The sequence below is a fragment of the Petaurus breviceps genome, unplaced genomic scaffold (genome assembly GCF_028583685.1).
Source record: "Petaurus breviceps papuanus isolate PSGF00001 unplaced genomic scaffold, PetGlider_PUasm1.0 220, whole genome shotgun sequence".
NCBI classification, from domain to species: domain Eukaryota; kingdom Metazoa; phylum Chordata; class Mammalia; order Diprotodontia; family Petauridae; genus Petaurus; species Petaurus breviceps.
This window is the reverse complement of record NW_027185876.1, coordinates 21,232,554-21,260,265: the sequence shown is the minus strand read 5'-3', so window position 1 is coordinate 21,260,265 and position 27,712 is coordinate 21,232,554. Positions and strand designations below refer to the sequence as shown.

At 39.2% G+C, this 27,712-nt stretch overlaps 1 protein-coding gene across 2 annotated transcripts; it reads right to left on the bottom strand.

Annotated features, from left to right (window-relative positions):
• Window positions 1-637: 637 nt before the first annotated feature.
• TIPRL (TOR signaling pathway regulator) lies at window positions 638-25,517 on the bottom strand. 2 transcript variants are annotated; one of them, XM_069094724.1, is made up of 7 exons: window positions 25,315-25,517; window positions 15,684-15,863; window positions 14,946-15,045; window positions 14,449-14,580; window positions 6,206-6,301; window positions 3,806-3,868; window positions 638-804 (listed from the first exon to the last, which is right to left on the bottom strand). In XM_069094724.1, the coding sequence occupies exons 1-7, from the start codon at window positions 25,416-25,418 to the stop codon at window positions 655-657; spliced, it is 825 nt and encodes a 274-aa protein (XP_068950825.1). In that variant the 5' UTR covers window positions 25,419-25,517; the 3' UTR covers window positions 638-654. The 2 variants fall into 2 exon arrangements, with proteins under 2 accessions (XP_068950825.1, XP_068950826.1); XM_069094725.1 differs by lacking the exon at window positions 25,315-25,517 and adding an exon at window positions 24,929-25,069.
• Window positions 25,518-27,712: the final 2,195 nt, after the last annotated feature.

The window sequence follows — 27,712 nt, the reverse complement described above, 5'->3', positions numbered from 1 at the left end:
TGGGCTTTTAATCACTGGTTTAATGGATGACTTAGCATGAAATTCTGGAAATAAATGTTCTGGTTCTAATTATGAACATTTTGCCTTAAAATCCCATTTAACACAATGTTTTTCAAGGCAAAATATAAACTTACTCTATGAATATGACATGTGAGATTAACCTTTGAACTCAAGTCACTTCTTTCCAGCAGTACCTTTTATCAGCATTTTCCTGCAAAACTAAAATTGAAAAGCTATCAAAATGCACAATCTTTCATTTTCAAGGAATCCTATGAAAGTTATAAAAGAACTACTAGATTTGGTTTAATTAATCTCTTCATGCAAAACCATATTCGTGGTAATTACATGCCCAGTGCCTCCCACTGCTCTTTAGAAGATATCAGTATCTACTGCTGAGGTCCCATTCTGTAACAACTGAAAACTTAGTTCAATTTAGTCTCCCGTTAATTTTAGATATGGATACATATGGACAGTGGCACAAACAGCAGTCTGTACAGAGTCTACCTACATCAAGCTTTCACTTTGTTTCCTTTAAGGCTACAGAAAATCTGGACACAAGGCAGCTCATTATCTCTTAGACAGCCCTACCCTGACCCCCCAAAAAGCAGTCATCTCCAGTGAGGGTTCCACAGAGAGCTCATATTGTATGACATTTTATTTAGATTCCATGCATGTATTTTCTTGTGTTGCCCCAAGGTTGAGATCCATTCTTTCTGGAAACTCCAGCTTCTCACAGACTGCCTCCTTTACAGGTAGGTATTGTGATATTTCATTAGGCTCTGTAAAGAGGGCTGGTGGAACATGCTAGGACACAAATAAACTGTATTAGTTTTTTTGCATATCAATTTTATACTACACTCATAAATATATTTACTTCAAGGAGTTTGTTAAAGCATTTGTAATCCTAAATATACATACCAGACTCCAGAAAATGAGACGAACTTATTTTACAACACTATTAGAGATGCTCGGATACTCCAAGCTTTGCTATTAAACATTTTCCTCAAATGGTATCACTACATTGCATTAAACTACATTTAACAAATTTACTAATATGCACTTGGGATATACAAGGTGCTGTGCTTAATTTGTACCATCCCACACATTTAATTAGCTAATCATGTGACTTCTGGGTCTTAACTTCCCATTTTCTGTCTGATCTCAACTAATGATGTTTAATATAAAACAAAATCCAAATGCTTTTTATAAACTTCTATAGTGCTATAGAATACAAATTTGGATTTTAATACAGTCAAATTTAAAAGACTCCTGTTTCAAGTCATTTGTGTGGGTTATCCTCCTTTAATAACTCAAAGTAATAAGTCTAAGGACATTGTTATCAGGTCACAGTGGAATAGTTATTAAAAGATATCAGCGTAATATGCTGAAACAATTAGATAATGTCAATAGGATAGTATTTGAGACATGGAATTAACCACTATTATTAAGTGTAATCATGTTGTTTAAAGTTCAGTGGAAAGAGAATATAGTACACAGCTTGCTGGGGCAGTAAAAGCACCCTCTAAAAGTTAGAAAACCTGAGTTATTGATAAGTAATTTCCCAAATCTGTGACACAAGAAAAGGGACTTTATCTCTGGGTATCACTATCCTCAACTGTAAAAAAAAAAAACAACACGGGAGTTAGACCAAATGATATGTGGTCCCTTCCAACTCCCAAATCTATGCATTGTGTTCTATTTTCTATCTGTCCCTTAAGAAAGTGTGTGTGTGTGTGTGTGTGTGTGTGTGTGTGTGTGTATAACAGTGTGTTGGTGGTCATATCTTTTACCATTTTAATACTGTCCATGGGATTTTCTTGGCAAAGATACTGGAGTAATCTGACATTTCCTTCTCCAGTGGATCACCTTTGTCAAAACTCTCTACTACGACCTGTCTGTCTTGGGTAACCTTGCACAGCATAGCTCATAGTTTCACTGAGCTACACAAACTCCTCCACCATGATAAGGCAGTGATCAAGGAGGGGGGAAATGATCCCACAAGATGAGCCCCTCGGAAGGGGCTGATGACCCCATAAGATGAGCACCAGGTCAAAAGGTGTCTAACACGCTACTGAGGAAGAGCAGAGGACAGCTACACATAGCTCTAGTACTAATGAAGCAGCTGAGCCAAATCCAAAAGGAAGCTCAGCTGCAGATGTGTCTGGTGAGGAATGTTGTAAAGATCAATGCTGCAAAGGAACCTGGAATCTAAGATCTATGAGCCAAGGTAGGCTGGATGTGGTCAAACAGGAGATAGAAAAATTAAACATCAGCATCTTGGGTGTCAATGAACTTAAACTAGATGGGAACAGGTGAATTTAATTCAGGTCGTCACTACATATACTACTGCATGCAAGAATCCTTTAGAAGAAATGGAGCAGCCCTCATAGTCAATAAAAGGGTGAGCAAAGCAGTGCTAGGGTATAATCTCCAAAATAACAGAATGACATGTCTGAATACAAGGCACACCATTCACCATCATAATAATACAAGTATGCTCCAACCACTGATGCTGAAGATGCTGAAGTTGATCAGTTCTATGAAGACTTACAACATCTTCTAAAAATAACACCAAATAAAGATGTCATATTCATACTAATATGACTAAAGTAGGAATACTAAAGAATATTAAGTAGAATATAAATAATAAATAATATAACGTAGAATACTAAAGTAGAGAATCAAAAGATAATTGGAATAACAGCATTAGAAATGAAGCAGGGCAGAAACTAACAGAATTTTTGATGATAAAAATATAATAAAAGCTGGCTTAAAGCTTAACAACAAAAAATCTAACATCTTGGCAACTGGTCCCATCACTTCTTGGCAAAGAGAGGGAGAAGAAATGGAAGCAATGTCAGATTTTATATCCTTGGATTCAAAGATCACTGCAGACAGTGGCTACAGCTATGAAATGAAAAGATGCTTGTTCCTTGGAAGGAAAGCTACAGTAAATCTGTACAGCATATTAAAAAACAAAGACATCACTTTGACAACAAAGGTCCATATACTCAAAACTAGGTTTTTCCAGTAACAACGCATGGTTGTGAGAGTTGGACAGAAAATTGAGCACCACAGAATAGATGCTTTTGAATTATGGAGCTTGGAAAGACTTTTGAGAGTCCCTTGGACAGCAAGGAGATCAAAAGAGTCAATACTTAAAGGAATTAATTCAGATCATTCACTGGGAAGGTCAAATAACAAAGCTTAAATTTAAATACTTTCGGCACATAATGAGAAGACAGGACTCATTGGAAAGTACTCTGATGTCAGGAAAGATTGAAGGGAAAAGGGGATGGCAGAGGATGAGTTATAGTTGTCATGGGCAATGGAGTATAAAAATCCATCTTGTCCTACAAGAAAGTAAGGGAGAAGAGGGGAAGGGGAAGGATGGGGAGGATAGAAGAGAGGACACACTGGGGGAAGGGGTAATCAGTATGCTTGCCATCTTGGGGTAGGGATAGAGGAGAGATGGGAAGAACACCTGGAACTCAAAATCTGGTGGAAATGAGTGTTGAAAACTAAAAATAAATAAATTCTGGGGAAAAAAAGAGTTGTCATGGAAGCAACAAACAAGCTTGGACAGACTCTGGGAGATAGTGGAGGACACAAAAGCTTGGGGTCACAAAGAGTCAGACAAGACTGAACAACTGAACAACAATAAAAATAAGGTCAGGGGCATGGATGAAATAAAGGATGAGGAAATCAATATTCCGATTTCAAAGATAACATGTTATGGTAGTTTATAGTACTTAACATGAAACATTAAAATTAGATTTCTAAAAATGAAGTTTAGATACGATACCATTAAATTTGCTATTTTGCTCTCTCTTGAAGTGTATTCTCTTAACATATAATTCTTGTCAGCCTATTAAAAATAAAAAGATAATATTTGATTGTACTGATTTGTAAAAGTCTGCTTTTTTGTGACATACATATACATTAATTTTTTAACAAGTTATGAAAGAAACATAGCCTGATAATGGCAACTTGCTTTGTAAATAGATCATGATTCCCATTTATCTTCTTTATCCCAAAAGTATAAGTTATCAATTCTAGTCCAGTAATTGACATGACAGAAGAACCATATGCATTAATGTAAGCAAATATGTAGGGGCAAACCAGTGAATCATCAAAACTATTGTAATAAAGAAATAATATCAACTTAATATATGCAAATCACAAATTCAAAGGACATTATTCTACCAGTTAGGAGCTGGTAGTACACTTTCTTCAATCTTTTACTAAATAAGAAACCAAATATTACTCCTAAATATTAAAATTGTGAGAGATCCTCTCATCATCTACACAAACCAATTATCTCTGATCCAAAGAACTTCATATTTTTCCTTTCCCCCCCTTTCTAATATAGCCTTATTGTGTGATATATCACAAGATGCTTCTAGACCTCACTTTTCCCTTAACAGTTAAGACTTTCTTAACAAAGGCTTTAAAGTGTTTACTTAAACTATTTCACTTAAACTTTTGTTTCTAAATGAAACTCTTTACAAGAAGAGGAAAAATGTTTCTTTTTGAAGCAGAAAAATATACCAAATATAGACCAATATCTTTCGGAAAGCTGTTTTGTGTCTCTGTTGGTGTGCACAATACATGCTTTTGAGTGTTTTTTGGGGGGGGTGGGGTAAGAGAGAGGGACCAAACTGTTTTGGGTTTTTTTTTAACTGATGAATACATGTCTTTGTTCTAAGAAGAAAGAACTCTCGGGGAAGCTAGGTGACACAGTGAATAGAGCACCAGCCCTGGAGTCAGGAGGACCTGAGTTCAAATCCGGCCTCAAGCTAAAAACTAACAACAACAACAAAAAAAAAAAACTAGCTGTGTGACCTTGGGCAAGTCACTTAACCCCAATTGCCCTCCCCCAAAAAAAGGCAAAAAAAGGAAGAAAGAACTCTTACCTAATCAACCCAAGTTTTTAGGAAAGGGGAATTCCAATTGACAGAAATTTTTTTTCTCTAAATTAGTGTATAACAAGACTGCAAATCTGAAGTTCAAATCCCATTAAGAAAATTTAAGACTGCTATGGAGTAACTGATTCAGGAACTAAAGATAAATGCAATTAATAAAGACTTAAATAACTTAAGATGAACACTATCAATATCTTCTTAGAAAACATTTTTAAATATTTAACTTCTGCCTTGATCACTCAGTTTTTTAAAAGTGCTTAACTTAAAAAGTTATTCTGCAGAGTTTACTTTTCTAGAGCACAGCTAAGAATTTTAGAATCGTGAAATTTTTGTGGAAGATGTTTCTTAATATTATGATAGCTTTTGTTTCTACATTAAATTCATTCCCAAAACAGCCCTGCCTCCTTCCCTACCAAATGAGCCATCTCTTGTCAAAGAGATTTAAAATAGAAGGGGGAAAAAAAACAAATCCAAGCAAACTATCAACTGTATTTGACAATATATTCATATTTTACAATCATAGCCCTCTACCTCTGCAAAAAGGGGAAAAAACTGTTTTTTCTCATCTCTTCTCTGAGACCACGCTTGGTCATTATCATTATACAGTTGAACCATTAACCATAATACTTATAAAACAAATTACAAAATGGCATGCAGTCCGTAACTCCAAAATCAGGACAAATTTGTATTTATTTTACAGATGGATAAAATGACTTCACTGACTTGCACCTTAACTGCTCTAGGGGGCTGGGTGGGAATTAATCTTGTGATTTCATTGGCCTAGGGAATTCCTAGTGAGGAAATTCTCTCCCCTAGTGAGGAAATTCCCTCTCCTAATGCAGATTTGCCATTTATGATCTTAGTTTCCTAATGCACTCACTAAGTGACTGATTTGGGATCACAGAGCCATTATCTTTCAAAGGACAGCAGGTCTTCCTGACTGACACCAGCTCTTTCTCCACTATTCCAAGCTGCCTCTCTTCCTAAGCACAGAATAAGCAATATAAGATCCCAAAGTTTTGAATCCCATCTAACTTTGCCATCATATACAACCTCATGCTGGGAGAAAGTTATAACTATTGGATTTTTAAACTAAATTAATGACAAGAAGATTCAATGCTTCAAGAAACAGTAAATACAACAGAAAATTTCACAAAACATACCTTGGCAATTAAGATTAGCAGAGTACTTGAAACAATTAACTTTAAACTACTCAAATTTTCATTCTAATAGTACAAAAGAGTCCACATAAATCTGTACATGGAATAAGAAACAGATACCTCATGATAAAGCCTTGTGTCATTCATCCTGATGAGCACACCATCAATTCTTAAAAAAAATCTCAATAGCAGGAAAAAGCTGGAAGGCATCACTCTCTGAAAAAGAAAATAAAATACACTACTGTATATTTTAGTAAAAAACTTTTTTATGAGCCTTCTCAAGTTATGGCACACTTTGCCAAAGATAATCATAAGTGAATTTTAAAAGAGCTCACATTAACACATGCTAATTTACAGTATAAAAACTATGTTTTTCTTACAATTCTCTGAAATATACATTACAGGTATTATTACCCTAAAATTATAGATGAAGGTGGTAAGGCTTTAAGGAAAATAATGTTGAATAGAGTTGCAAGATCCTAACCCTAACGCCAACCATTTAACTTTGTTCAAATTACAACCCCTCTGTGCCTCAGCTTCCCGATCTGTAAAATTTTATGTCACAAAGATATTAAAAATAAGATGAAAATCAAAAGATGCTTAAAGAGCTTGGGAAAAGCAGTGATACAAGGACCCACAAAATCTTAACATGGGTTTAATTTTTAATAGTTCAAAACTCCATTAAGACTTTTGGGGTTCCCTGTATAATTTTTTTAAAAAAGACCTAAGGATATTTTTATTCTAATTTTATTTTCAAAATCCTTGTGACACAAGAGCATTTACGCATGAAAGCTCTTTGGATCACCATGTATTAATATAAAGAAAATGCTTACAACTTGGTTTTCAACCTACATTACCTAACCTTTCTTCCCTGTAGAAGGAATGTCTGTATGTCTTCCCCATCTTCTACAAAATAGCTTTTTTTTTAAAAATAATTTTTCAAAATTATTTTAAACATTTTATTTTGAAATTTTGAGTAGTTTCAAATTCTCTACCTTCCTCCCACACCTCTCTCAGCAACTGAGAAAGCAAAAAAAAATTCTATCAATTATACATATGGAATCATACAAAACATATTTCCATATTAGTCACACTGCCAAAAAAGCAAGAAAATTATACTTCAATTTGTACTCAATTCATCAGTTCTCTCTCTGGAGGTGAGTCATCATGAGTTACATGGTACTGTCTCAGATCACTATAGTGATCAGAGTAGACAAATCTCTTACAGTTGATTATCATTACAACATTGCTGTCACTGTGCACAATGATCTTCCAGCACTTCACTTTGCTTCAGTTCATATGGTCTTGCCATATATTTTTTTTCTGAAGCTACCCTCATCATTTCTTATAGCATAGTAGTATTCCATCACAATCATACAACACAACTTGTTCAGCCATTCCCCAATTGATTTCCAATTCTTTGCCTCCACAAAAAGCTGCTATAAATGTTTTGTGTATACAGAGGGGCTTTTCCTTTTTCTTTGATCTCCTTGGGGTATAGAACTAGTATTCCTGGGTCAAAGAGAATACAGAGTTTCATAGTTCTTTGGGCATAGATCCAAATTGTTCTTCAGAAAGATTGAACCAATTCACAAGCTCACTAACAGTAAATGAATTTATTTTTCCTCATCCCCTCCAACATTTGTCATTTTAATTGGCAGAAGGGTGTACCAAAGAGTTGTTCTAACTTCTATTTCTTTAATTAATAGTGATTTAGAGAATTTTCTTCATATAATAAGGTAGTTTTTATTTCTTCTAAAAACTGCTTGTTTATTATAACCTTTGACCATTTCTCATATGGGGAATAGTTCTTATTTTTATAAATATGACTCAGTTCCCTAAATATTTGAGTAATAAAGCATTTACCAAATAAACTTGCTGGAATTTTTTTTTAATCACTTCATTGTCTATGAGCAAAATACAGTTTTCCTGTTTATCTCCGTTAATTAGGTCTATTTTTACTTTTGCTGAAATTGTTACCCCTGCCTTTTTTCACTTCAGTGGAAACATAATAGATTCTGCTCCAGCCCCCTAACTTTGTGTGTCTTCTATTTCAAATGTGTTTCTTGTATCTGATCTTGGTTGCTAATCCATTATGCTATCTGCTTTTGTTTTATGGGTGAGCTCATCCCATTCACACTCACAATTATGATTATTAATTGTATATTGTTTCTTGATGTCTCTAGAGTCTTTAAAACTTCCACTTGCCAAATTCTAATTTTTAAGCAATAATTTTCTTCAGTGAGCTTTCGTATCTCTTTTTCCACCTGGGTATTTCTTTTTAAGGAGTTCTTTTCTTCAGTGAATTTTTATGCCTATTTTACCACTAGGCCAACTCTGTTTTTTAAGGAGCTATTTTCTTCAACATTTTTGGGCTTCTCTTACCAAGCTGTGAATTTTCTTTTTGTAATTTTCTTGCATCACTCTCATTTCTTTTCCCAAATTTTCCTCTACCATTCTTATCTCTTTCTTTAACCTGTCCAAGAATTCTTGTTGGGTTTTGTGTCCAATTAGCATTTTTCTTTAAGGCTTTAGTTATAGGGATTTTCACACTGTTACCTTCTTCAGAGTTTTTATCTTGGTCTTCCTTGCCACTGTGGTAGCTTTTAATTGTCAAGTTCTTTTTACATTGTTTGATCATTTTTTCCAGTCTTTTTCTTGACTGTGAACTTTTATGTTAAAGTTGGGCTCTGCTCGCTTGGAGTTGGGAAGACACTGTCCCAAGCTTCAAGCTTTTTTGGGCTGCTCTTTTCTGAGCTAGTTCTGAGTTAGTTCTGAGTATCTGCAAGTTTTTTTGTTTCCAAAGTAGTAAGAGCCATTAAGAGGTGTGGTTACTGCTCTCCTGGTCTACACTATGGTCTTTACCAGGAAGTACCTTTGTTTCCCTGAAGCCACAAGCAGTGGCATTTCTCTTAGCCTTAGAATTGTGATCAGGACCTCTATTCTCCTGCAGCCACAAACGGCACTTTTCTCCATCTTAGAATGTGACCAGGGCCCTCGATTCCTTGTGACCAACCACAAGCACTCTTCTCTATCCTGAAACTGTGACCCAGAATTGCTTATGGGCAATAAAGTTGCCAAACAGCACCAGCTGCACAGGGTCCCCTGAGTCTCTTCTTAGACCAGTCGTCAATGCCCTGACCATCTCTGGGCTCAGAACTTCTGAAGATGTTGCTGCTGCCACTATCATAACTTTCTCCAAGGTCCTCAGCTGGTGTTCCTGCTACATTCCAAGGCTGACTATAATCTTGATGTCATAGATCTCTCCTACTGACCTAAGCTGTCTTAGGTTGAACAAATGTCTCACTGACCTTTACTTCGCTCTGCCACTCCAAAATTTGATTTGAGGAATTATTTTAAATTTGTTTAGAGGGTAATGTTGGCAGAACTCAGCTGGGTTGCTGCTTATACTCTGCAACTGTGGCTCCACCTCTGTTTGTATGTGCCTATTTACAATCTAAGTCAGTTGGTGAGTTCTTTCATCATCAGAATAATTTGTCATTAAACTTCAATCTCAAGAGCTCCTCACCTGATTTCCCCTATAGACTCTTCCCACACACCTCTACAGTTTTATATTGCTTCTGCATTGGGTACCAAAAGAGATTTAAACATGTGTACACACATGCATTAGTGCATGCACACACGTACAATCAATCATAGGTACAAACTAAAACAAAGTAATTTCAAGAGGGAGAGAACACTTAAAAAGTGGGAGGACAAGGAAAAATCTTAGGAAAGACAGAGTCCTTGAGAGGTGCCATGAAAAAAGCCAGAAGTTCTCTCCTCTGTATTCCCAACTGCTTTAACCTTAATTAACAGGTCATCGCTAGCAGCTTCCTGTAAGCTCTCCTGCATTCCCTTGTCAGAAGACATATTCCTTCCACACAGAACCATTCATCTGATTTCTCTGCTCAAAACAATACCTTGACTCCCTTTTGAATACCAAATAAAGTTCACACTGCTCATTACTTTAGTTTAGGGAATGTCTAAACGAATCCTAAAAGTTCATTTAAAACTTTTTTGTTGTTTTTATTATTAGATTTTAGAATGTCAATATAGGTATATGCAAAGTAATTTCACGAGGGAACTAACATTAATGGAAGTACTGCAGGATCAGGAAAAGCCATATGTACAAGGTGGCACCTGAGCTATGCTTTGAAGGAAGCTTAAGGTTTGACAAAATGATGGTAAGCAAAAAATACATTCCAGACAAGGGACCAAGATTACAAAGGTTTGGCAGCAGGAATAGAATGTTGTTTATAGGGAAGAGCTGGCAGGACTGTTTGATTGGAACAGAATATGTAAGGGGAAGTGATATGAAATAAGACTGAGGTCAGTGGGAGCCAGACATCATAAGGCTTTCAGGCTGGAGATTTTGTATAATTTATCTTAGAAATAGTAAGTAGCCACTGAAGATTCTGAACAGTGGAATGACATGACTAGAGCTGTGTTTTAGGAATATCAATTTGTCAGCTCTGTAGTAGATGGACTGGGAAGGGGAAACATTAGAAACAGGGCTCCACTTGGTTCAAATTTCACTTTTTATACTTTGCTAGCTGTGAGACCACAGGCAAGTCCCTTAGCATCTTTGTACTTTAGTTTCCTCATCTGTAAATATAGTGCCTATAGTGTCTACTTTTCAGGCTGATTTAGGAGTCCATAAAATACCTTGTAAGTTTTAAAGCACCCATGGAAATATTTGTGATTATTCTCTAGCATTGGGAAATAGAACATGTATAGAAATAAGATTGTGCAAGGGAGTACTGATAGTTATTGTCTTATGAGTAATACAGACAAGTCTATGAAAGATGTCTTCTAGCTAGAGTCATCAGGAAGGTCTTACGGTTAAAAACATGTTTAAAGTGGTCCTTATAACCCAGACCATATTTCCACCCTTGATTGGGGTGGGGGGGATGGGGAAGGTACAGTAGGAGGGCAGAGTCCAGATTTTGCCCTTCGGTCTCATGGCTCAGTCCCTCAGAGGTAGCAGGGCCAACCTGATCTCTAAAATCCCATCGTACAAGAAAAGACTCAGCACTCCTAAAGAAGTTTACCCTTTTTCTGCAGCTTATGTGGAAAGGCCTATAAAACTTAATACTCTATATATAATACTTGAGAACACCCAAGGAGCAGTACATCAAAAATGAGTACAACGTTAGGCTTTAAGCTTAGAACAGTTCCAAAGGAGCTAACTTTTACATGTAACTCAAGTTCACAAATATTTATTATTCATCATGTGTAAAGCACTGTGCTAGATGCTGGGATGAGAGATGAAGTAGGATACATTTAGAAAGCTAACAATCAGGGCAGAGTCAAGATGGCAGAGTGAAAACAGGACTTCCGTGGGGCTCCAGCTCTCACCTCCTCCAATTCATGTAAAAGGTGACTCTGAACAAACTTTGGAGCTACAGAACCCACAAAATGACACAGAGAAGCTAACATCCCACTGAGGACAGCCTAGCAGGCTGGCAGGGAGCAGCCAGCCCAGTATTCTGGAAGCTGACCCCAACCCCAAGGGAGCCGGATGTTTTAGCCCCAGGGCAGGCCTGACCAGCCACTGGTAGCTAAGAAAACCCCAGCGTTTGGAACAAAGCTCCCCAGTCTGGTGGCAGAGTCCTTCTGTGGCAAAAAGCCCCGGGGCCAAGTGACTGAGGGGCAACATGATCAGGCAAAGGAAACAAAGCAGACAGAAGATTCCAACATTAGACTCCTATTTTGGGGACAAAAAGGATCAAAGGATGGCACAAGAGGAAGACAGTGAAGTCAGAACTCCTGCACCAAAAGCTTCCAAGAAAAATATGAGCTGGTTACAGGCCACAGAGAACCTTAAGAAGGATTTTGAAAAGCAAATAAGAGAAGTGGAGGAAAAATTGGGAAGAGAAATGAGAATGAAGAAAGAAAATTACGAAATGAGTCAACAACCTGACTGAAGAAAATAACACTTTAAAAAATAGAGACTAACTCAAATGGAAAAAGAGGCTCAAAAAGGCAATGTGGAGAAGAATGCCTTAAAAAGCCAAATTTGCCAGATGGAAGAAGAATCTCAAAAGCTCACTGAAGAGAATCATTCCTTCAGAATCAGACTGGAGCAAATGGAAGCTAGTGACTTTATGAGAAATCAAGATACTATTAAACAGATCCAAACAAATGAAAGAATAGAAGGCAATGTGAAATATCTCATTGGGAAAACTACTGACCTGGAAAATAGATCCAGGAGAGACAATTTAAAAATTATTGGACTACCTGAAAGCCATGATCAAAAAAAGAACCTAGAAATCATCCTTCAAGAAATTGTCAAGGAAAATTGCCCTGATGTTTTAGAACCAGAGAGCAAAATAGAGGTTGAAAGAATCCACTAATCACCTCTTGAAAAAGATCCCAAAAAGAAAATTCCAAGGAATATTATAGCCAGGTTCCAGAATTCCCAGATCAAGGAGAAAATATTACAAGCAGCCAGGAAGAAACAATTTGAATATTGTGGAAACACAATCAGGATAACACAGTATCTGGCAGCTTCTACACTGAGGGATCGAAGGGCTTGGAATATAATATTCCAGAGGGCAAAGGAGCTGGGATTAAAACCAAGAATCATCTACCTAGCAAAACCGAATATCGTGTTTCAGGGGAAAATATGGTCATTCAGTGGAATAGAGGACTTTCAAGCATTCTTGATGGAAAAACCAGAGTTGAATAGAAAATATGACATTCAGATACAAGAAGCATGAGAAGGTAAACAGGGAAAAGAAATCATAAGGAACTTATCAAAGTTGAACTATTTACATCCCTACATGGAAAAATGATAATTGTAACTTATGAAACTTTTCTCAGTATGAGAATAGTTGAAGGGAATATAAACCTATATATTTATGTATACATATATATATGTCTATATATGTGGGTATATTAGTGTATGAATACATATGTGAATGTGTATATATATGTGTACAGGTATACATAGATAGAGAGCACAGGACCAATTTAATAGAAAGGGATGATACTTAAAAGGTGAAATTAAGAGGTGAGAGAGGAATATAATGAGAGGAGATGGGGAGAGACAGAATGGGGTAAACTATCTCATATAGAAGAGGCAAGGGAAAATGGTTACGATGGAGTGGAAGAACAGGAAGACAAAAGCGATAGGTCAACCTTATTCTCACTGAATTTGGCTTCGGGAGGGAATGACATACACACTAAATAGGGTATCTCACCCTACAGGAGATTAGGGGGGAAGGGAATGAGAGGGGGGGGATGATGGAAGGGAAGGCAAGTTAGAGGGGAGGGAAGTTGGAAGCACCCACTTTTGAAAAGGGACAGAATCAAAGTGGAGAACAGAACAAGTGGGAAGTGGGATAGGAGGGAGGGAAATATAGTCAGTCTTTCACAATATATCCACTATGGAAATGTTTTGCATAGCTACACATGTAGAACCTATACTGAATTGCTTATCTTCCCAGTAAGGGTGGTGACAAGGTAGAAAGGGAATGAATCTGGAATTCAAAGTTTTCAAATCAAATGTTTAAAATATATATACATATATATATACACGCTATTATTAATATTATTTTACATATAACTGGGAAATAAGACAAAAAGGCACTGGGGCATAGAGATCCACCATGCCCTACTGGAAAGTCGGAGGGGGTATAGGAGAAGATATGGGAGAGAGCAGATTGGAGGAGGGGATATTTTGGGGTGGTGGGTAGGGGGAAAACGGGGAGAAAATCTGTAACACAAAATCTTGCAGAAATGAATGATGTAAACTAGAAGTTAATAAAGCATTTCACTTTTTAAAAAAGAAAGCTAACAATCTAAGAGAAGATAAAATAGATTTATAAACATATGGCAAAAATTAGAAAGTTCAATTCAAAGAAGTTCAACTAAAATGCTGTAAGAAATCATTTGTAATTCCACTTACCAACCACTAGTTGTTACCAGAAAGAAGGGAGAAAGTCTGAGTCCCTCCCACTTTACTGCTCATTTCTAATCTGCAGACAGAATGTGGAAGGATAACGGGTGCCTTTGTACAAAAGTGCACTGCCATCATTGTCTTATAGACATAAGACCCTACATTCAGTAACAGATATATCCAGATATAGAAATGTATTGAAGAGTGTAAGCTAGCTGAGATTTTCCCCAAGTTCAATAACGCACAGACTATAAAAACACACGGATAATCAAAATCATTAATATCTCATAAAAATTTCCCAAATGTACATTTTTTATATTGCTATTCAAATGATACATAATCCAAAAACACAAAATGTCACATTTAATGTGTAGTAACTTAGTAGATATATTTTATATTCTGTCAACTTAACAAAGACGTTTTTCCATACTTAAGCAAAAGTAACTACTATACTCACAATTTTCACACTTAAGCTTGAAACTCCATGATCATGAAGTTCATCTTCAAACAACAGAACTTCCTCAAAAAATTTAATCTGTTCCCTGGCTTTCAATTTCTCCGTATCTATATGATCTGTTGTAGGCACAACCTGGAAAGAAAATTTTTTAAAGTTAAGAGAGCTATCAGTTATGACGCTGCCAGCCTTCCTTATCTCCCTCCTGACTCCAAATCAGTCAAAAACGATTATACAGCACTCTATTTGGCTGTTATGCATGGACAGTAAAGATTAGATATGTTCTTTGCCACTGATTAGCCAACTCCGAAAATCACATTAACTTTCTAGTGTCCTACCACAGTGTAGAGTAATTATCAGTGGAGAAGCAGAATGAATAAACTATTACCAAAAAAGACTTAAAGGTGAAAGGATAAGCTACATTTTAGTATGGTAAGTGACTCTAAGTATAAAGAAACAAGATAAATCAGTCCAACACAAAAGCCAAGAGTTAAATTTACCTTTAACTTAAGTGCTTCACCAAGCAATGTTCCTTTGTAATCTGTCGTATAGGTCCAATCATATGGTTTAATAATCTCTTTGGAGTGTTCACCCTCCGTCCTCAATGACCAAAAAGAGAAGGATTGCATTCAGTGACACAGAAGGAAACTTGATAAAGTATGTAAATATCCCTCCAAAGTATATTCTACAAATGGTTCTAAACAGCTCACTCACCTACAAACTGTAACAATTCTAAACAATTCAAACTGTTATTGAAATCATATGTAGTTATTTAACTTTTCACATGGTTCCTTCTTATCTGTCCATTTAGACTATAAACTGCATGAAGATTGGGCCCATACTTTATACTTATTTTCAACTTCCAAAGAGTTTTTCAGGTAATAAATAAATACTGGTTTAAAAAAAAAGGGGGGGGCCTTTTTTTTTTAATCTCTATAATGCTCACTTACATTCCCAAAGAAAATCAAAAGAAGCAAGTACCAAAGTATGTTGTTCAAAAAATAGTTACTGAGGTCAAAAGAGAAGCAGTTATCTAGATATAATAATTCATTTAAAGACTCTAATCCCAAAGTAAATACAGCTAAAGTGGCGTCTATTTTGATTTTGAAAGTTGCCTCTTTTTATAGTTGAGTCAAATGAAGTCTGAAAAGCTAATAAGAAAATTCACTGTCTATTCTAATGAAACATACCCCAGTCCCGTTACTGTACAGTTTATCCACTTTTACTCAGTTTCTCACCTGCTCTCTTGCCATTCTTCAGCACATGCTACCTTAAGAACTCCCTGGTAGTTGTTTACACATTTTAAAGCATCAGTTGCATTGAACTCAATTCCAAAGCCAGAAACATGTTGGATTCTTAAAACGTTGTCTCCAAACATCATTTCAGGAAGAGATGGCATGTGTAGCTCATCTGCTAATCTGCATTTGGCCAAAAATCAAATATTGTTTTGTTACTTTTAACCCTCCACTTTTTTTTTGCTTGAATGATAATCTGTATAGGAGAAGGAAAAGTCTGTGTATGACATTTTAAAAGTACATATTTGAAGGCTACTATCAGTCCAGGACATGCTTTTAAAGGAAGGACTAAAGATCACAAAGTCAGAAAACATAATTGGGCTAGACCAAAGAAACAGAGAGGAAGTCTGTCAGTCAAACATTTATTAAGTGACTACCATGCACCATGTACTGTGCTAAGTGCTGGGGAATACAAAGAATGGTCAAAGACCGTCTTTGCTCTCAAGAAGCTCACAGTCTAACAGGGAAAAAAACATGCAAAAAATGATGCACAAACAAGACATATATAGGATAAACAGGGAATGATCAATAGAGGAAAGACCCTAGAATTAAGAGAGACCAGGAAAGACTTCTTACAAAAGGTAGGATTTTGGTTGGGTTAAAAGGAAGTCAAGGAAGCCAGGAGGTAGAGATGAGGATGGAAAACATTCCAGTCTGAAGGCTGACACCATTGTAAGGCCACTGAAAGATCACAGGATCACAAATTTAGAGCTTGAAGGAACCTCAGAGGTCATCCTGTGCAACCACCTCGATTGAGATAACTGAAGTCCAGGGAAGTAAAGTTACTTGTCCAAGGTCACCCAGATATTAAATCTAAGAGAAAGGATTTGAACCCAACTCCTTTGCCTCCAGAGCCTGTGGTCTTTTTACTGTATTAAAATGCCTCCCTAGATCAATTTTCATGATATCTGAAAGGAAGGCTGAGTAGCCTTCCTTTCTCAAACTCCTTGGAGAAAAAAGGCAGAAACACTATTATCATAAAAAACAAACCCAATTCCTATGTCTAGCTCCCTATTTCTATAAAATGTTTATAACAATCTATATACATAACAGGGCAAAGGGATCAGAAAGGCCTCCACAAACTATATTCTTTAGGAGACCACATCTTTGTAGTTACACAACTGACTAAAAGATGCAAAGAATAAACGACCCCACTGTTTGTTGATTATAAAAAAGCATTTGATTTAGCAGAGTAAAATAACACCCTATGGGAGCTCCTTCCAACAAGCTACCTCCTTTATATGTTAAAAATCATACAAGATCTAGTGAAAGACATCACGAGACAACTTTGTTCAAGGACTCTGTGATTAAAATCGTTAAGAGGATGAGAAAAAGGAGACATAACTGCCAGAAGTGTGTCACTCTAAAGGTGAATGTCCAGGAGAGGGGCCCCCTAATTCCTTAAATATCAGTCTCAGAGTGGCCATCAAGAGCCATTTGTAAAGAGCTTAGCACAGTGCCTGGCACATAGCAAACACTTAAATCCTATCTTCCTCATTTCGTTCTTTCTGTCCATCCATCTAATTCGACCCATAGTGAAAGAATCCCTGTATCTACAACATGTCCAACAGGGGACCACTCGGACTTTGCTTGAGAACTTCAAGAGAGGTGAAATCCATTATACCTGAAGAGGAAGGCAATTCCACTTTGGTATAGTTTAAATTCTTAGGAAATTTTTCCTTAAAGAGAACAGCAGGTACTGTATTTGGGAAAATATGCAGGACTTTTAGTGACTTCAAATTCCTCCATAAAACAAAGGCCCAAATTTTCAACATTATTATTTTTCTGGTGATAATATATAGCAATGAAGCATATGTTTACCCAAAGGGTAACAGAGAGATGCATAATGGGTCTAAATAGGATGAAATGTATGACCTAAGAGCTGTATCCCAAAAACAAGTATAAAAGATGAATTTTAAAAGCGTTTGTGTGCAAAGCATTGTACTAAGTACAGTAGAAGGAAGGTAAGAGAGAACATTGCATCAGAAACTAAAATATTCTATACAAATAGAAAATGAGTCCTTCCTCTCAAAGAGTTCACATTCCAATGGGGAAGACCACAAATAGGGTCAGTTTCAGCTGCAAATCAAATGGAAACGTTCCATGGTCCTTAGGGCACACAAATAAGATGGTACTGACTCTTTAATGTCTTTTCCACTGATAAAAATCCTATCAGTTTCTTATGTTTAAACATTTGACTTTGGTGGCATGAACTTTTTTTTCTATGTCTTCAAAAGCTGTGGCTTCAACACTTGCCAGATTTTTTCTCCACAGCAGTTGTTTCCCAAGATAATGGCAGCAGCGGCTACCCTGGAAAGTTAGTCCCATGGCTCTCGATCTTGAGTTGAGGGTCCAAGCTGTCTCTATCAGTGTTTCAGGGTAGATGAAAATCAAGGTGGAGGTGATGTTAGGAGTGGTTTGAAAGGCCTGGGACATTCAGCTTCAGGCCTCCTTCAGAGACCCTTGCTACTTCAGCTAGCTGGCCTTCCTGCCCCATAGGTGGCAGGTGTTTGGCAGTTGGTGGAGATGCCTAGCCCTTTCTCCATAGGAGTTGCTTCACTGTGGATGATGACTGTGGACTGGGGTGGAAGCAGGACAGTAGTCTGGAGGGTGGAAGGGCTTCTGTTCCTAGGGCTCTTGTACTTATTCACCTGCTGGTGTCAGTCAGCAGGATTTTTCTTGCAGTGATGAGGAAGGTGATCCTTTTCCACAATTTCTCCCCTTAATGACAGCTTTGGGAGCTGGGCTGGAAGTAGGTCTGGTGGTTCAGGAGGCACTGCCCTTCCTAAGACTCCTGGATTCAGGATCCTGCACTATCTCAATCAGGCTCTGAGGGGAGATGATGGTCAAGGTGATGAGGGGAAGGGGCTGACCTGATATAATAAAAGAGATGTACATTTAGAAGAGGCTGTCTTTAGATGGATAGGGAAGACAAACAGTAGGTCCATTTCAATGGCACCATTTCAGTTTTCTCATCTGCAAAATGAGGGGGTTAGACACTAAAGCTCCTTCTAGCTCTAAATCTATGATCTCATGAATCCTTTAACAAATACAAAACAAAAATATCCCCATTTCACAGATGAGGAAAGGGAAGCTTTAAGAAATTAGGTAACTTGCCCATGAGATGGCCTAGATGATAGGCAAGTAGACCACCTGGTGCCAAGAATAACTGGGCTTAATACTAATACTAATGTACTATAAGAAATGATGGGGGCGGCTAGGTGGCACAGTGAGTATAGTGCCGGCCCTGGAGTCAGGAGGACGTGAGTTTGGATCCGGCCTCAGACACTTAGCAAGCGTGCAAGCATGCATGCACACACACACACACAAACACACACACAAACACACACACCCAAAAACCTAGCCATGTGACCTTGGGCACATTACTTAACCCCAATTGCCCTTCAAAAAGCAAAAAAACAAAAACAAAGAAATGATGAAAAAACTGGTTTCAGACAAACATGGCAAAACTCACGTGTACTGATGGCAGTCAGGAGAATAAGTCATATAGTAACAACCATACTATAACGACAAACAACTCTGAATCACACAGGAACTCTGATAAGCACAATGCCCAAACCTAATTCCAAATGACACAAAACATGCTACGTACCTCAGGGCAGGTGACTACAGATTGAGATTTTTAATACAGAGCCAATGTAGGAATTTATTTTGCTTAACTATACATGTTTCTAATAGTTTTGTTTTTCTTCCTTTTCTCAATGGAAGGGTAGTGCAATGGAGAAAGGCAAGGGGTGACAGGAGATATGAATCTGAAATTTAATTTTTTTTTTCAAAAAAGGTCTGAGTTCAAATCATACTCTAGTCACTTTCTATGCAACCTTGGATAACTCGTTTTATCCCCAGAACCTCATTTTCCTCACCTGTAAAATGAGAGGAGAGGCCTCAATGGCCTTTAAGATATCTTCAAGCTTTAAATCTCTGATCTTGTGATGACCACACCATCAGTTAAGTAAATGAAGCACACTTCACAACCTGGTCTCCTTACTCTAAGTTTGGGGCTTCTAAGAAGGTTTTCATAGAAATATATTTTCCAAACAACTAAAACATCCCCTTGAACCAAAGCTTTTGTATTTATATACATATATAAATAATATTTATGTAATTCTTTCTAAAGTATATTAGTTACATACTTTCCTTACTTCTCAACTAATGTATACTAAACATAACTTGACTTCTTCCCAATATCTGTGTCACAGTGTGAATATCAAATATGTACTACAGTATGACATTCACCTTCTAGTATATTCTAAGCCAAGTGTTCTTAACCTTGTTAGGTCTAATGCCCAAAGACCTCGTCTTAGAATAATGTTTTTAGATTTGGTTTTGGTTTTTTTGGAGAGGGGACGGCAGAGTAATTGGGGTCAAGTGACTTGCCCATGGTCACACAGCTAGTTAAGTGTCAAGTGACCTCAGGTCCTCCTGACTTCAGGGCCGGTGCTCTATTCACTGGGCCACCCAGTTGCCCCTAAATAATGTTTTTAAATGCATAAAGTAAAATTCATAGAATTACAAAGGTATCCAATTACATTAAAATAGGGATTAAAATTTAAAAAAATTCTCAGACCCAAGGTTAAAAACTGCTGCTCTCGGTACTCCAAAGATAAGGTGATTCTTATTTATTTTTATTCTCTATCTCCCTTTACACACACACTGCACTTATACTTGTCCTGATCTGTGATTTCACTAGAGTAAGGAACTGCCCTAGAGAAGACTTTCTTCATTATCCTGAAATCTAAAGTCCTAGAGAATTCCAGGGCATTAAGAGAAGTTAGGTGATTTTCCCAGGATCACAAAGAGAACATATGGAATAGGTGGGACTTGAAACCAGTTCTGACTCCTGATTTCCCAATCTGAGATCTCTATCCACTACCTTCTGCTGTTTACATGTCTCATATTGCACAAGAGGTACCTAATTATGTCTACCAGATATCAAGTATCACTGCATTCTAGTGCCACAATATGAACAGTCCTGGGTACTGAGTTTCAGTTTGTCTTTTCCTCTCCTGCCAGAATATCATTGATCTTACCTTTTGAAACAATTCCTCACATCTTTAACTGTGTAAAATGATGGAAAACCAGATAACCCAACTTGTTAGAACTTGGTGTAAAAAGTAAAGATGTTGGAGAATAGCTAAACAAATTGTGGTACATGAATGCAATGGAATTTTATTGTGCTTTAAGAAACAATGACTATGAATATAGAGAAGCACGGGAATGCTTCTATGAACTGATGCAAAGTGATAAAAGCAGAACCAGAAAGACAATACACACAATGACAACAACAATGTAAATGTAAAGAACAGCAACAATAAACCAAATGAAACTGAATTCTGTGAAATTATGACCAAGCTCAGTGCCAAAGAAAAAGGATGAAAATACACCTTTTTCTCCTCCTTTTTCCAGAGATGAGTGACCAGGGATATGACATACTACAAATAACATCAGGTTTTTTGATATAATGGTGAATTTTGCAGAATTTCTTTTTTTTTTTTTGCTCTTTTTTTATTCGATGGATTTCTGGGAGAGGGTAGGATACAATGGGAAATACAAACAACCAACAAACAAAAGTTATCCATATATTTTTTAAAAATATGTTCTGTAGAAGCCCTGAGAGTTTCTCCTGAAAATAAATCAAACAGATTCTAGAGCTAAGTGACCAACTGCTTTATACATAATTAGCATATGAACTAGTAAGGCTTAATCACTTGTCTGTAACTGACTGCCAGTAGGAATAAAAAAAAACCCAACAATGATCCATTTAGTAATTTTTTTAAAAATTGATACAGCATGTACACAAGTAGGTTTCTAGTCACATGGCCTACTGTTTTTTAAACACATACTAGAAGAGAAGGTCTCTAAATGAGGTCTAGAGATCCCTGGGGTCAAGGTCAAAACTATTCACAGGACTATTTATAGAAGCTTGCTGATTGGTCTCCTTTCCCCACGTCTCTCCCTCTCCCCCTCGTCATCCTCTATGAAGATGTCAAATTAAAGCACAGGTCTGACCATACCAATCCTCTACTCAATAAACTCCAGTTGGCTCCCTATTACCTCCAGAACAAATATAGAATCCTGTTCGGCATTCAAAAACCTTCGTAAATCTGGCCTTTTCCTATCTTTCTAGTCTTCTTTCACTTTACTCCCCTCCATATACACTCAAGATCCAATGACATTGGCTTCCTCGCTGTTCCTTGGACAGGAAATTCCATCTCATGATTCCAAGTATTTTCACCTATTGTCTCTCAAACATGGAATGCTCTCCTCTCCTTCCTCATCTCCACTGTCTAGTTTCCCTCGCTTCCTTCAATTCTCAGCTAAAGCCCCACCTTAGTCCTTAACATGAGACCCAATTTATTCTGTATATATCTTGTTTGAAAATAGCTGTTATCAGGGCGGCCAAGTAGCACTGCGAGTAAGAGCACCAGCTCCAGTGTCGGGATGACCTGGGGATTGAATCTGGGCTTGGACACTCAACACCCACCCAGAAACACCTGGTTGTGTAACTTGAGCAAGTAACTTCAGCAAGTTACTTAACCCCAATTGCTTAGGGGCGGCCAGGTGACTCAACGAGTAAGAGCACCAGCTCCAGTGTCGGGATGACCTGGGGATCAAATCCGGGCTCAGATACTTAGCACCGCACCCAGAAATAACTGGCTGTGTAACCTTGAGCAAGTTACTTAACCCCAATTGCTTTAAAAAAAAAAAATAGCTGTTATTGGGGCAAGCTAGGTGGTGCAGTGAATAGAGCACTAGCCCTGGAGTCAGGAGGACCTGAGTTCAAATCCAGCCTCAGACACCTAACACAAAAACTAGTGGTGTGACCTTGGGCAAGTCACTTAACTCCAACTGCCCTCCAAAAAGGAAAAAAAAATATATATATATATATATATATATATATAGCTGTTAGCATGCCGTCCACCTGATTAGAATGTGAGCTCTTTGAGAGCAGGGACTGTTTTTTTTTTTTGTTTTGTAGGCCTTCTGTTATATCCCCAGAGTTTAGCCCAGTGCCTGGCACATACTATTAGCTCAGTAACTAATATGGTATCAATAGATATAACTCCCATAAACAAAAGCTATGGGGGAAGGTCCTCAATAATCTTTAAGATTATAAAAGGGTCCTAAGACCAAAGAGTTTGAGAACTAGTTTGGAGTATAAGCTCTACCACAGCGAAGGGTTTTTCTAAAAAGTTGTCTGAGTTTTACGTTGTATTCGAGATGGCTGAGGTCACTGAATTGCTACTGTACCTAAGGATATATTCCTACATAAAAATTGCCAAAGAGTCACTATTACAATTGAGAAAAATGATTATTTCTCTCTCAAATTACTAACCAATTACTGAATTAGAACTAAGATTTCCTCCCTTCTATTTCATCATTCCCTGTAGGCTGTTCAGTCAATTTTGAAGGGTAGGGCTGATAAAGTGATCTTGGACAGACACACCCCACTGGGAAAACTCAGATCTGCTCAAAATATAAAGAGATTCTAGTCCAGGCAAATCTGGCCCACAGTCAGTCAAGTCTGATTGCCCTAGGTGGGAGTAGCAGATCAGTCTCTCAGTCCAGGACAGAGTGATCAGTCACATCCCCCAGACCCTCGATAGAATAAGCCCACCTTTTCATTATAATATTAATTCTTTGTTAACCAATCAGAGTTGGTTACCAGCCTCAAAAACAACTAACTCTTCTTCTAAGGGTATATAAGCATTGAGTGGATTCCAGGAGAGGTCTTTAGCATTTTAGAGTGCCACTGACCCTTTTATTAATTGTCTGCTAGCATAATTAATAAATGATTAATTACCCAGAAACAATGTCTCAAACTTTTTATATGTCACAAAACTCAAAATTGTTCTTATTACAATTTCTCTAAATCTTAACCCAATCATATCTAATCAATACCAAACTGTGATCTGTCAAAAGCTGCCTTAATTTCTAAGAGAGGGCAAGGAAATTCAATTTAATTGGCATTTAATAAAGCCTCTAATGTTACAAGACACTGTGACAGATGTCAGAAATTTAAAAAAACAAACTACTCTATATGCAGGGGGATCTGATGTGTATTTCACTATTTCAATGAATGTGTAATCCCATGATATGAACCAAAATCCATCCATGTCTTTTCATCCTGTGCAATTCTTATCCAGTCTTTAATAGATCCCCCAGAGAAGAGCCATATTACATGATACAGGCCTTTTTCCATTTTCAGCACATCACCAGAAGATCTGGGTTATCTGTTATCCCTCACTTTCCCACCTTCCATCATTTTCTCAATATCTACCTGAGCCAAGTTGGCAGAAGCCAAGGCAAGAGAAAAAGGAAATGTTCTAGGGAAAATGTAAGGAAGAAGAAAGTCTACTTCACTTTCAGAATCTTACACTGAAATTTGTTTCAAGAAACTAGATGGAGGGCTAACTACTTATAATTACCTAAAAATAAAGGCACCACCTCCCTCTTCACTTCTGGTGAAATGTATTCTCAAAACTGCCAATTGCATGAGTATGTAGAAAATATTGCCTAGGAATAAAATTTGTGTTGGTTGTTCTGGGGTATTTTTGGGAGGGGGAGCATGTACTGTAATTTTGTTAGTATATGGAACTCCCAGTGTGAAAACTTCCTCCACCAATGCATGATAACTCCTAATTTACATTCCCAACCAGCGACAGAATGACTAGTCCTTGGTTAGGGTCAAAGGCAACACGTGGCTAATGGCTATTTAAGAAATGCTATTTACCAAAAAAGCTTGTTTTGAGTTGGTATTTTCTGATGTAGTGCTGTTTTGTTTTTGGTCAGAGACTGTGATTTTTTTCATTGTATTGAACTCCCATTGTGAAAACTCTCCCTACCAACGTATACAGGCAACTCCTAATTTACAGTCTTAAGCAGGAGCCTGAAATTTCTAGCCTAGAAACACTATGAATAAACTTTGGTTTCTGGTCAGTGTTCTTGACGGTATCTGGGGTTTGGGAGGGGGGAACTTCCAGTGAAAACTCCTTCCCACCAATTTAAATGAGCAACTCCCAATTTACGGTCGTGAGCTGCAGCCCAGAGCTGAGAGTAAAAGACTGGCCCCCACGTTGCACATTAGTGGGGGCCAGAGGCTGTACGCGAACCCGGGCTTTCTGGGGACTCTGGATGCAGGGCTGCAGGATGCAGAGATTTCTCACCTACAATCCTCGGGGAACCCGAGTTCTCATCTAGCTTCCAGAGCTCCAGCTAGCCCCAGGCCTCGGGTAAGGGGGCACCCGAAGCGGGATTTATAAACGCGGGGCCCCCCGACTTCAGGGCCAGCGCTCTCGTCACCGCAACATCGCCGGGCGCAGCACGCAGCCCGGCTCCAGAGGCAGGGGGCTGCCAAGCCTCGGCCGCGCAAGCGCGCTCTGGGCGTCCAGGGCATGGCCCGGTGGGCCGTTCTGCGGCCGCCGCCGAGCCTGGCCTCGAGATCCCGCGGGGGCGGGGAGCCGCACAGAGAACGGCCGCCCCCGCCCCGATGCCCATCCCTGCGCCCACGCCCGGCCTCGCCCTCTCCTCCCCGGCCCTCCCCAAACCTCACTTCTCCACATCGGCCGACTTCATGATGTGCGTCTTGGCCGCCGTCAGCTTCCATGGCCCGAAGGAGAAGTCCTGGCGACTGCTCTGGAAGCCGTGGATCATCATGGCCACGGTGGAGGCGCGGAACCAGCAGGAGCGGCGGCGGCGGCGGCGGCCTCCGTTCTCCCCCGCCCCCACCTCCCCCTCCTCCCCCGAGCCCTTACCATCCCCGGCCCCGCCCCGCTCCGCTCCGCTGCCGGGCCCGGCCCAGCCCACAGCTTGGGTCCCCTCGTCCTCCCGCCCTCCTGCTGGCCCGCCTGACCCCGCCTCCTCCTTCCGCTTCCGGGAGCAGATTGCCTGCGGGACGAGGCTGCGGCGCGCCGGAAGTCCTAGGAAAAAGAAGGAGGGGCGGGGCTAGAGGAGCCGAGAGGCGTGACCTTCCCCCCTTCCCCCGGGAGTGGGCGCGGCCCCAGTGGCATCATGGGCTGATGTCATCGCCAGTGTTTCCGCAGGAGGTTGCTGGGGGGCGGGGCTCAGTAATCGCCGGAGGTGCTGGTTTTTTATTGGTGCCGTTTCCCTACTCATCACTTTACTTTTTTGTGTGTTTTCCTATGGAATGTGGTTTCTTGGAGTTTCCCCTTAACTTCCCAGCCGCACGCTCTGAGGTCCGGGACGGAAATCAGGCTCCGTCCGCTGGTCAGGGCCCTGCGGCCCCAAGGACTGCCCCCCGACGGCCTGGCATCACACTGCACCCCTCGAGTGCAGGAGCGCTTCCAGAGGAAACCCAGCCCGCGAGGCCGAAGCTTCCTGCGTCTTCTGGGAAGATGCTCTCGGTTCTGGTTATGCACGCTGTCCAGAGAGGCTCCTTCTAGACACGTGGTGCACCAAGTGAAACTAGTTATGGAGTGACTTAGGCCCCGCGAGGCCCTTCCCTTATATGTCGGCCTGATTCTCCCATAAGCGAGTCCAATAGCATCTCCCGCGCGGCCGCTATCCGACCATCCCCTAGGAATGCTGCCCTGGAAGTTGGGTGGGTGGAGAGGGATGTTGCTTATGCTCAGGAAAATACGAATCTGACCCAGAGTTCACTAAGTTTCTGGGGACTTTGGAGCTTGGAAAGAATTTTCTCACGCCAAGAAGTCACAAAGCCAGAATGTAGGGGAGCCCTATAAGGGGAGCTACCAAAGGAGGGCTTTGAGCAGGGCTGGCCCACTCCCCACCTCCCACTGAAACATCAGGGAATGCCCGGGAAAGAGCATTGCCCGTGATAGAAAGTAAGGTAAACCAGTGAAGCTGAGACCTCCTGGTGTGGCTGAGGGTGGACTCCAGTTGGAAGGGATAGTTCAGCAAACTTGGGTGAGCTGGACAGACTACTGGAACCTAGTCCCTAGCACTTTTCTCCTTACCGCCCTGAAGCATTGCCTGGGGAAAGCCCCAGGCTTTTGTCAGTCCAACTTCTTATCTTCCCATTTCCCCTTTTACAATTAAGAGGGAGGGTATATGTAAAAGGGAAAAGATTCAACTTCCCCATTGCAATGATTAAAACCTATAAAGAGAAGGAATGTTTATTTGAATCATATGCTATTTGAAACTGCTATTAAAGTGTATAGTCATACATTGATTTTTAGTGCAAGTCATTAAGTGCATACTTTGGAACTGAGAGAGGGAAAGTCAACTCAAAAGAGATTTTCCTCAGCTCAGTGAGATGGGAAGCAAACCAATTAAAGAAATAATTTCTGTAATAGTAGTAATTTCGGAGATATCTATACCCTACTTTTCTGGGGAAAATTAATAGAGAAATGAGCCAGTAGCAGTGAGAGGTAGAGGATGTCGAACAGATAACTACTGTGCTGCACACAAGTATGCAGAAAATCCATTTGGCTACAGAACCATGGAATATTGGAACACTGGAAGGTGGCTTAGATATCTAGTCCAAATTCTCATGCAAACATACACATTCCTTTTTACACTATTCCTGAACGATGCTCTAGTCACCCGGCCTCTTTTTTTTTAGCTTCTTCAGTAATAATGAACTCCTTATCCACTAACAGAGCCTATTTTATTGTTAGCTTTTCCTGTTAGAATGTTCATTTTTTTTTTTTTAAGCAATCGGGGTTAAGTAACTTGCTCAAGGTTACACGGCCAGGTGTTTCTGGGTGGATGCTAAGTGTCTGAGCCTGGATTCGATCCCCAGCCGGTGCTCTTACTCGATGTGCTACCTCGCCACCCCTCTAGAACGTTCATTCTTATGTTGCGCCAGAATCTACCTTGAAATTCCACAAGCAACACAGACTAAATCTCCTTTTTTCCATATTATAAACCTTCAAAAGTTTGAAGATAGAAATCATACCCCTCCCAGATTGTCTTTTATCTAAGCTAAAATAAATTTAAAAGCTCCTTAAGCTTTCAGTGTTGGCTGT

Bases quoted from the DNA above. Each gene is read 5' to 3' on its own strand.
- TIPRL (XM_069094724.1), bottom strand. From the start codon at position 25,418: ATGATGATCCACGGCTTCCAGAGCAGTCGCCAGGACTTCTCCTTCGGG. The intron at 14,581-14,945 runs GTAAATTTAACT...TTTTCTTTCCAG, and splicing joins GTGAAGCACTTAAGTTAAAG to GTTGTGCCTACAACAGATCA. The intron at 805-3,805 runs GTATCGTATCTA...TTTGTGTCCTAG, and splicing joins GCAAAATAGCAAATTTAATG to CATGTTCCACCAGCCCTCTT.